This window comes from Amblyomma americanum, chromosome 1 (genome assembly GCF_052857255.1).
Source record: "Amblyomma americanum isolate KBUSLIRL-KWMA chromosome 1, ASM5285725v1, whole genome shotgun sequence".
Classification (NCBI taxonomy): Eukaryota; Metazoa; Arthropoda; class Arachnida; order Ixodida; family Ixodidae; genus Amblyomma; species Amblyomma americanum.
In genome coordinates, this window is record NC_135497.1 from 42,158,741 (window position 1) to 42,169,391 (window position 10,651).

Here is a 10,651-nt window from a genome sequence, read left to right on the forward strand (position 1 = left end):
TCGTCATGCCTGCTGCATTCTGGAAAGCAACAGCACCATTTTCATCTATGCAGTCTTTGACGGCAGCGAGAAGTTCAGGATGAGGCACAGCATAAAAGAGCTCTTCCACATCGATAGGGAAGGCATAATCTACATCACTGTGATCTTGAAAAAAATGAATAATGTCAGTTAAATTCTTTACCGAGAAGGTGTCACTTATATCGAGGACGTTCAAAACTTTTAAAAGGAATTTACTAACACAGTGCTGCCATGTGCCACCTTCGTTCACAATGGTACGAAACGGAGTATCCAGTTTGTGAGTCTTAACACTGAAGAAAACATGCAATGCACCACTTTCCCTAACAGTAATATGTCTTGCAAGCCTCTGAATATCTGAACGCTTGCAAAACTCGATTGCTTTAGTCTTAATTCTAGTTTGCCCCTTATTCACACGAGTAAAGTTCTTGTTAACAGCCAATGTAGCTTTTTCATTGTACATGGTCCTTGGGAAGGCCACAAAGCCTCCCATCTTATCTGCCTGCATAAGACAGAGATCATTTTGCTTAAAGAATTTCACCACTTCCTGCAAACGAACCTCTGCACAATTAGGCCCAGTCACTTTTACATTCTTGGCAAGGCATTCTAGACCTTCCAAGGGACACCGTTCCTGGTCTTCCTGAGGAGGATAGCGAAGAAGGCACCTCAGGAAGACCAGGAACGGTGTCTCTTGGAAGGTCTAGAATGCTTTGATGTTCATGCAAGGAAGGTCTTGATGTTCATGCAATGAACGATAATCTGACAGCTATCATTACGGAGTGCGCTGTTTAAGTAGGCAGTAGGATGGTTCGACAGGATACCGGCAAGCTTTCTCTGGTGACGAAAGATCTGATTAAGAAACGCCAAAGCATAACCCTACTGACGAATAGAACTGGCAGAGATATAGAAGTTAATAAATAAGCAGAGGGCAACCGACATATCAAAAGTTAAAGTGACTATGCAATGAATAAAAAGTCGCTTCAAAATGTTTTCAAGGTTTAGAAATGATGCTAAGAAGAATTCACATCAAGTATGAGTCTTCGGAACTCAGCCGGCAGTTTATTATCAATTTTTAAAAACCATGTTTTTCAAAATTCGCGGGCCGATTGGTGTGCTCGTAGTGACGGATTTTGAAACTAAAATCATGAAAAAAGACGTCACTATACCCATGATGTCACCAGGCCACCACACGCTGTCATTCGCTGGAGCCACGGCAGCCACGACGTCGCGGGCACACTTTCGGTAGCCGTGCAAAACATTTGCTTGTGCCACTGCGCGACCCTCTCGGGCAAGCGCGAGCCAGGGCATTGTCTTCGTGCATATGGTTTCAATTATCCTCTGCCGCATCCTTCTGTCGGGAGTTCCAGAACCACTCGCAGTGGCTCGCCGAGTCGCTGCTGTCGTCGCAGGTGTCCAGCCGGTACGCGGTGATCGCATAGGGCTCGATGCCCATCATGGCCGTAAGAGTGAGCAGTCGCGCCTCGAGGTCCGGGTCCATTACTGCTAACTACAACAGACGACAAGCAAAGAAACCCGGCGCGTGCTGCAATCACGCTGCCGACACTGCTGCTGGGGTGCTAGGAGCGACAACCGAAAGTTACAAAAGGAGCGTCAGCGGATGACGTTTGCATGGGCGGGACCCAGTCCCAGAGCTGTTTTCTTTATTTTTGTCTGGTGCTCCACGTGTACGAGTTGAGGGGGGAGAGGAGGAGCGTAAGTTTTCATCGTCTATATCTTCGTTGTTATTGATGGTAGCTTAAAAATTTTTGCGTTGGGGTGACGAGTGATGAAATTTCTATTTCGTCTGCTTTACGTAATCTCGATTAATTTATTTCATAGTCCGTTTAATATGGAGAGAAGAGAGCAAGCTCTAAAGAACGAAGGTAGCCTAAAAGTGGTGAAGAGGAAACTAGGCATAATAACCAGATGTTTGCATAAAGAGACAAGGAGGGCAATGTAGTTAACAATATGGATAAGATAGTTCAACTAGCCAAAGAGTTCTACACAAATCTGTACAGTAGTCAGTGTAATCAGAACGTTAATGAGAGAGACAGTAGCACACAGCATTGCGTCATCCCGCCAGTAGCGAAAAAGGAGGTAAAGAAAGCCTGAGGAGCAATAGAAAGAAGAAAACCAGTTGGGGAGGATCAGGTAACGGCAGATCTATTGAAGGACGGAGGGGATATCGTGCTTGAAAAACTAGCCACCCTGTATACGCAATGGTTTATGACCTCGACCGTACCAGTAGCTTGGAAGAATGCGAACATTGTCTTAATTCACAAGGAAGGAGACGCCAAGGACTTGAACAGTTACAGACTGATCAACTTACTATCCGTTGCCTACAAGGTATTTACTAAGGTAATCGCCATTAGGGTCAGGGCAACCTTACACTTTAATCGACCAAATGGTCAGGCAGCCTTTCGTAATGGATATTCCACGATAGATCATATTCACACTATCTATCAATTTATAGAGAAATGAGCACAATATAACCAACCTCTATATTGTAACAGTTGTTACACTGAAAAGGAACTGCAGCGGCTGAACGAGGGCACCAGAGAAAACGGACCTACACTTCAGCGTCGTCTACTTCTAGAGGCTGCGATCTCTTTCTTCTTCTACTTCCAATCCTCGTGTCACTGCCCCCTCTTCAGGAGCATCGCCCCGATGCAGTGTTACCGTCAGACCGAATAGCGGGGAGAAAAAGTGTTCAAGAGGTACACCACGTGTCTGACATCACGGAATATGACTACATGCAGCCGGAAAGTCACTCGGGGGGTCGTTCGTAGTACGGCTTCATTCGCACCACATGCACAACGTCGCTGCGCTTGCCGTTGTGCTATGAACGAGCTGGCGAGGCTGGTGCAACTTTGTACGTTACGTCGCTGAGGCGGCGGACAACAAGGTAAGGGCCGAAGTAGCGGCGCAGTAACTTTTCGGACAGCCCGCGACGACGAACGGGCGTCCAAACCCACACATAGTCGCCTGGGTGGTAGGTAACGTAGCGGCGTCCAAGGTTGTAGCGGTCAGCATCGATCTGCTTCTGCTGCTGACGGCGAATGCGGTGTCTGGCCAGTTGCCGTGCTTCTTCCGCGCGCTGAACATAGGTGGCGACGTCGACAACAAGTTCACTCTCACTGTCAGGGGGGTCCATGGGTAGCATAGCATCGAGGGGGGTGGTAACCTGTCGACCGAAGACTAATTCGAACGGAGTGAACTGCGTCGTCTCTTGCTGCGCGGTATTATACGCGAATGTTGCGTATGGGAGAATTTCGTCCCATGTCTTGTGCTCGATATCAATATACATGGAAAGCATGTCGGTCAAGGTCCTGTTGAGGCGTTCTACCAAGCCATTTGTCTCCAGGTGGTAGGCTGTTGTACGTCTATGACTGGTGTGCGTGAGCTTGAGTACAGCCTGAGTGAAGCGGGCCGGAAATGCAGCTCCACGGTCAGAAATGATAGCTGTAGGAGCGCCATGACGCAGGACGATGTTGTGGCCGAAGAAGTCGGCGATTTCAGCAGCAGTACCGTTTGCAAGTGACGTGGTCTCAGCGTATCGGGTCAAATAATCTGTCGCGACCGCAATCCACCGGTTGCCTCTGGTCGACTTCGGAAAAGGGCCGAGGAGGTCTATGCCAATTTGCTGAAAAGGGGTCTTTGGTGGTGCTATGGGCTGCAGAAAGCCGGCTGGCTTCAGAGCAGATTTGCGCCGTTGGCAATCCCGGCATGTTGTTACGTATCTACGCGCGGATGGGAGTAAATTGGGCCAGTAATACTTAAGCCGAATCTTTGCCAGTGTGCGACTAACCCCCAAGTTGCCGGCGGATGGTTCATCATGACAAGCGCTTAAGATTTCGGAGCGTAACTGGGATGGCACAACAAGCAGAAACATCTCTTTGTCGCTGTCAAAGTTGCGCTTGTAGAGGACTCCATGCCGCAGAATGAAGGTCTGTAGTCCACGGCGAAACACACGAGGTACATGAGAATTCAAACCCTCCAGATACTTAACGAGTGGCGCCAACTCAGAATCTGCTCGTTGAAGCTGCGCCATATGGGCGATGCTAATGGCACAAAGAACAGGGCAATCTTCGGGGATGTCTTGCGTAGCCGGTTCCACGGGCGCTCGTGATAAACAGTCCGCGTCCTGGTGCTGCCGACCCGGTTTATAGACGACCGTAACGTCGTGCTCCTCTAAACGGAGGCTCCATCTGGCCAACCGGCCAGAAGGGTCTTGAATGCTGGCCAGCCAGCATAGCGAGTGATGATCGCTGACAACACGAAACGGTCGGCCGTAGATGTAAGGTCGAAACTTACTCAGAGCCCAGATGACGGCAAGGCACTCTTTTTCGGTCGTAGAATGGTTTCCGTTCCGATCGAGAAAGTGTGCGGCTCGCGTAGGCGATTACTCGCTCTGCGCCGTCCTGCCACTGTACGAGGATCGCTCCGAGGCCGACATTGCTGGCGTCAGTGTGGACATCAGTCTCTGCATTCTCGTCAAAATGAGCTAGTATTGGTGGACTTTGAAGGCGGCAGCGGAGTTCCTTGAAGGCTGCGTCTTGGGCACTTCCCCATACGAAGGGTGTGTCATCTCGAGTCAAGGCAGTCAATGGCTCAGCTAGGCGAGAAAAATCTTTAATAGAGCGGCGGTAATACGAGCAGAGGCCCAAAAAACGTCGGAGGGCCTTCTTGTCGGTTGGGCGTGGGACACTGGAGATGGCGGAAGTCTTGTCGGGGTCTGGAAGAACACCTTGTGCGCTGACAACATGTCCTAAGAAACGGAGCTCCTCGAAGGCGAAATGGCATTTCTCTGGCCTGATCGTTAGTTCTACAGACTGAAGAGCTTGACGGACAATGCGCAATCGCTGCAAGTGTTGTTCGAAGCTAGACGAAAAGATGACCACGTCGTCCAGGTACACAAGGCACGTCTGCCACTTCAAACCAGCTAAAACAGTGTCCATCATGCGTTGAAATGTGGCCGGAGCGGAGCAAAGTCTAAACGGGAGCACCTTAAATTCGTACAGACCGTCGGGTGTCACGAAAGCCGTTTTCTCGCGGTCTCGCCAACACGCGGTTCAGCCACACTTAATTGCATGGTTCCGTGCACCGAACGCGCTGTTTAGCTTATTTGGACGCAACGTGGCTGCGCAATAGTCGGCAGTCTGCAGGAAGCTGTTCGGACGGCACGGCGAGAGATGGTAAAGACGGCGACCACAACGACAAAAGTACAGAGCCAAGTCGCTCCGGCCGCCGCCGGAGGGGGCCGCCGCGTCAGCGCGCAGCAGCCAATAGCGGCCGCGCGATCCCCCGTGTTTTCAAGGAGCGCGCCCTCCGGCCAATCGCAGCCTCGCATTTCAAAGGCAGGAAACTCGAAAGGTGCTTTGAGGGCCCCAATCACATGCGAGCCACGCTCCCACCATGCCGCCACCTTCGAAAGTGGCAAAGAAAAAGACCAAGAATTCACGAACAAAAGAAGACCAAGATGGCGTCCCCCCTTAAGCGCTGGAGGATGCCGAACAGTGTTGGTCAGGCAGCAGTGTAGTGAAGACAGTCCCGCTTTGGCCTGTGTGCGGAGACTGTGCCATATGCGCTAAACTTGGGCTTTCAACAATTGGCATGCGGCTTTAGCTAATTTGAGCTACTAGTTCTTCTAGGCTAATGCTTTGGTCAGCATCGAGGGCAACAATGAGTCACTCAAGAGTGTTCACAGAAGGGCTTTAGCTTTGTCTTGACTTGACTGAAATGTAGCAGACCATGTTTGAGGTTTGATGCTGTGCTCATTGCCCTGGCCCTCTCCCAACTTTGCTTGTTTAGGTGCTTCTACCATGCCGAGATCGACAGCAGGCACTTGGCCTTGGAGAGAGCAGGAGGATTGGCTTGGGTAAGGCATCTTTTCTTAATTTTGGTGCTTTGCACACAACAAAAATAAACCGACTTTCTCATCTAAAATTTTAACAGCACTGAACTGGGGACGTCAGTGCCACATATATTTGGTGTAGAACTAAAGAACTCCTTCATGGCATTACAGCTTACCATCCAGCAGTGGCAGTATGCATGTTGATTTAATGTTCGCTGCTTGTTTAGTGATGTTAGGCCTGACACATGGTGGTGATGCTTGTATACAAGAGACCGACACGTGCGGTAGCCATGAAACAACTGCCGTTTATTGCCCGCTCACCGGAAGTGCCCGAGCACGTTGCCAGACTGGCTGGCGTGCACCGTACAGTTTTAGCGGTCACCGATACATCCTCTTTTCTTTAAACATTGAGAAGGTGACTACAGAGTAAGTCCTTCACAATAGGGAGCGGGTGATATGCAGGACGGGGCGCCTTAATTCTGGTGGGCCAACCGGCGGGGAGGCCTTCTGAGTCTTGAGGACCGTCTTAGTTCTGCACCAACCACTCTAGTCGGTCCAGAGGATGTAGTGTGTTCTGTAGCAGTCTCTGCTGCTCCCCCTTGAGGTTGCACCGCTGGCCGCTCTCCTGTTTGTTGCTTGGGCGACACGCTTGGTTCGGTTGCCCCCAACGCTCCAGCTGGTCTAGGGGGTGTGAGAGGAACGAACTCCGCGGAACCCCTTTCTCCTGCTGCTGGCGAGGATGCTGTAGGCGGTCTTAGTAGTCTAGGTGGTGTACACAGCTCCCTTGCTGGGGCTGTTGATCTTGCACTCGATAACGGAGTGTCAACACGCATGAGGGCCTGTTGGGGTCTTGTCGCTCTCTGCAACACTGGGCGACTTTCCACGTCTCCAGCGCTGCGTCCTGTAGGATGAAGCTGTTGTGATGTTGGGTTGCAAATCTCTCTCGTTTTTCGCAAGTCTTGACGGTTCCTTCTAAATTCGCTTCCATCCTCTGTTATTACTCTGTATGATCGGGGGGCCACAAGATCTAAAACTATAGCTTTTGTGCCCCACTTGCTTCCAGACCTAATCCGAAAGCTGTCTCCAGGCTGTAATGGCGGGAGCTGCTGTCCTTTGTTCGTATCCTGCTTATGTTTTCGAGGTTTTGAGAGCTGCTGAGCTGAATCCGAGCAGGGGTCCGGGAGCGGCGTTCTGTCGCGACCCATGAGATACTTGGATGGTGAGACACCGTCTTCCAGTGGAGACGCACGATAGTTGAGGAGGCCAAGCCAAAACTCCTCCTTTGATGATCCTGCCTTCTTGAGTAGCCTCTTGATTATTTGTACGCCTTTCTCCGCGAGTCCATTCGATTTCGGATAATAAGGGCTGGAAATGATGTGTTCAAAGTCAAACATCACTGCAAAGTCCTTAAATTCCTTGGCTGTGAATTGGGGACCTCCATCAGTGCAGACCTCGTGGGGGATGCCATAACGTGCAAATATCCGAGATAGTTTGTTTATGACCTCAGTAGTTGTGGTGCCGTTCAACTCCTCCACCTCCGGATAGTTAGAGTAGGCATCGTACACAACAAGGTAATGCTTCCCAGCATGCTCGCATAAGTCGGCTCCCACCCTGTACCATGGGCGACTGGGCGTATCCCGTAACAGCAGAGGTTCAGCAGGCTGTTTGTAAGCATGTATCTGACAGGTCGGACACCGCTGAGCCATTTCTCTTATTTCAGCTGCCATCCTGGGCCAGTACATGAGGCTGCGTGCTCGTGATGTGCATTTCGCTATGCCCAGATGCCCTCGATGCAACCGACAAAGCATTTCCTTTCGAAGCTCGGAAGGAATGACAACTTTGGTACCTTTCAACAACACACCTTCCACCACTGACAGTTCACTGGTGTGTGTTTTCCACTCCCCGTTCAAAGACTGTGACGCCTGCAGTTTTGCCATGATTTGCTGCAGCTCCGGGTCCCTAGCCGTGGCATCTTTCAATTTGTCCATTGTTCTCTTGCTCACCCGGTCCTCCAAGACACTTATGGCGTGTATTTCCAAGTCATCTGATAAGTTATCTGACAAGCGTTTCCCTTGCATCCTGGAAAGAGTATCAGCAATAACCAGTTTCTTCCCAGGAACAAATTGCAACAGGTAGTCGTATTTCAGCAGTCGCAGGAAGAGCCTTTGAAGTCGAGGCGGGATGTCTCCGAGTCCTTTCTTCGAGATAGATATCAATGGACTGTGATCGGTCTCTATAGTGATTCTTCGGCCCAAGACAAACTCATTAAACTTCTCACAGCCAAACACTATTCCAAGGGCTTCCTTTTCAATCTGTGCGTATCTGCGCTCGGTCTCTGTCAGGACCCTTGACGCATAGCCTACAGGCCGCCAGTCGCTACCATGCTGCTGGGAAAGGGCTGCACCCAATGCAAAGGCGGATGCGTCAGTGGACAGCTTTGTAGGTAAAGATGGATCAAATATAGCAAGTACAGGAGCTTGCGTGAGCATTTCGTTTAGACGGGCCCACTCGATGTCGTGCGCTCTAGTCCATTCAAAGACAGAGTCCTCCCGCAACAGACCACGAAGTGATTCTGTCTGACTTGCTAAGTTCGGCAAGTACTTGCTGAAATAGTTGACTGCTCCAAGTAGCCTCTGGACTTCCTTTTTCGTGGCTGGCTTCTGGCAATGGGCTAGGCACTCTACCAGTTCTGGGTTTGGTTTGATGCCTTGTTCACTTATTCTGTCTCCAAGGAAGTCGATCTGTTTCACTCCGAACCTACATTTGTCCCAATTAAGAGTTAGGCCAGCAGCACTGGCCGTTTCCAAGGCTCTGTACAGTCCCTCCTGGTGCTCTTCCCATGAGGCACCCCAAACCAAAATGTCATCGATGTAGATGCGTACCCCTGGTATACCGTCGAAAATCTCTGTCATTGTCCTTTGAAATATCTCTGGAGCCGATGAAATACCAAAGGGCAGCCTTAGGAACCGGTAACGACCAAATGGACTGCTAAATGTGCAAATTCTCGAGGACATGTCATCAAGCGGGATTTGGTGGAATCCACTATTGGCGTCAAGCGTGCTGAAATATTTCGCTCCTGCCAGTTCACTTTCGATCTCTTCCCTGCGCGGAAGCTGAAAGTGTTCCCTCTTCAAAGCCTCGTTCACTTTTTTGGGGTCCATGCAGACGCGAAGTTGGCCGTTCTTCTTTCGAGCAATAACAAGTGGGCTTACCCAGTCAGATGGCTCTCGCACCTTGGCAATGAGTCCTGCAGCCTCCAGGCGATCAAGCTCCTCTTTCAGCCGCGATCGAATTGCGTGAGGTACCCGCCGCGCTGGCTCGGCGACTGGACGGGCGCCATCTTGAAGAGTCATGCTGTATTCCCGCTTCAGTTTTCCGATGCCCATGAACAACTTGGGATACTGCCGGCGAACGCACTCGGACAAAGCCTCATCTTTTTTTACTGCTCTGATTCTGTTGACAAGACCAAACTGCTCGCAAGCCTGCAGTCCCAAGATCGCTTGACGGCCCTTCTTCACAACAAAGAATTCCACTAGTCGAGTGTCGGCGCCAATCCGAACCGGGAGGCATACCTTTCCCATGTGCACGATTTCATTCCCGCCGTAGCTGCGTAGTACAGCCCTGGCTGGCTCTGGCTGCTGCTTGGTTCCCAGGGCTTCAAACAGACCGCGCGGCAGCAGGTTGGCCTGCGCGCCGGTGTCGACTTTCAGCCGCACTTCCCGTCCCGAAATACGAGTCGCTACCTCCCAGTCGCGCGCATCAGCAGCGCTCGCTTTCTTGCATGCTGTAGATACATGCAGCACGGTAAAGTCGTCGTCGTCGTCCGGCCGCTCGGCAACCTCGTTAACATCCGCTGCTCTTGCTTTGCAGCAAACTGCGAAATGATCTGCCTTCCGCACCTAGCACATTTTTTCCCATATGCTGGACACTCGCGAGGCCTATGCGAGCGGTTGCAGTAGCCGCATTTCTTTTCTTGGTGTCTCCCTTTGCCGTAACCCAGCGCGTCGTTCCTGTGCTGCTGATGCTTGTTTTTCTCTTCACCCACTGCATCGACGCTTTTGTCTTCACTCCACACTTTGCTTTGTGCGGCAGTGATTTCCTCAACCTTTGCCCACTCGACGGCTGTGGTGAGTGTCAAGTCCTTTTTGGCTAGAAGCTTTTCCCTCAACGTCTTACTAGATGTGCCGTACACTATTTGGTCTCACAGCATCGATTCCCGAAGGTTGTCAAAATTGCAGGTCTTGGATTTCAGTTGCAGGTCTCGATAGAATTGCTCGAACGGCTCACCTTCGGCTTGCGTGCGGTTCCGGAACACGTAGCGCTCGAACGTCTCATTGCTCTGAGGTAGGCAGTAGGCTTCAAAAGCTTGCACTAGCTTGTCGTAGTCCTTCTTGTCTTCAGCGGTAAGATCGAAGGTGTTGTAAACATCTATTGCCTCTTGACCGGCGAGGTGAAGCAAAATGGCGGCTTTCTGGGCGTTGCTGCGTTGTCGTCCTGGCTCTGTTGACTCAGTGGCGATGAAGTAGAGCTCTACCCGTTGCTTGAATCGAGTCCAGTTGTCCGCCACATTAGCCCCGAAACGTAACGGCTCTGGGGGCGGAAGCTCCGTCATTTTTTTTCTTTTTTTTTTTTTGGCGCGGGAACTGGTCACTTCTGACACCATGTATACAAGAGACCGACACGTGCGGTAGCCATGAAACAACTGCCGTTTATTGCCCGCTCACCGGAAGTGCCCGAGCACGTTGCCAGACTGGCTGGCGTGCACCGTACAGTTTTAGCGGT

General features: G+C 51.0%; 2 protein-coding genes across 2 annotated transcripts in view; one reads left to right on the plus strand and one right to left on the minus strand.

The window, feature by feature from the left end:
• The window catches only part of LOC144128218 (uncharacterized), a 29,129-nt gene extending 22,191 nt beyond the window's left edge, over positions 1-6,938 (plus strand). The window contains exons 5-6 of the mRNA XM_077661485.1: positions 5,827-5,893; positions 6,933-6,938. Coding sequence (XP_077517611.1) covers positions 5,827-5,893; positions 6,933-6,938 — 73 coding nt within the window. The remainder of the gene's footprint in view (positions 1-5,826; positions 5,894-6,932) is intronic.
• A 1,290-nt stretch (positions 6,939-8,228) lies between these two features.
• On the minus strand, positions 8,229-10,481 carry LOC144128270 (uncharacterized). Its single transcript, XM_077661595.1, has 3 exons — positions 10,157-10,481; positions 9,082-9,743; positions 8,229-8,267 (listed from the first exon to the last, which is right to left on the minus strand). The coding sequence occupies exons 1-3, from the start codon at positions 10,479-10,481 to the stop codon at positions 8,229-8,231; spliced, it is 1,026 nt and encodes a 341-aa protein (XP_077517721.1).
• Between the last annotated feature and the right edge of the window lie 170 nt (positions 10,482-10,651).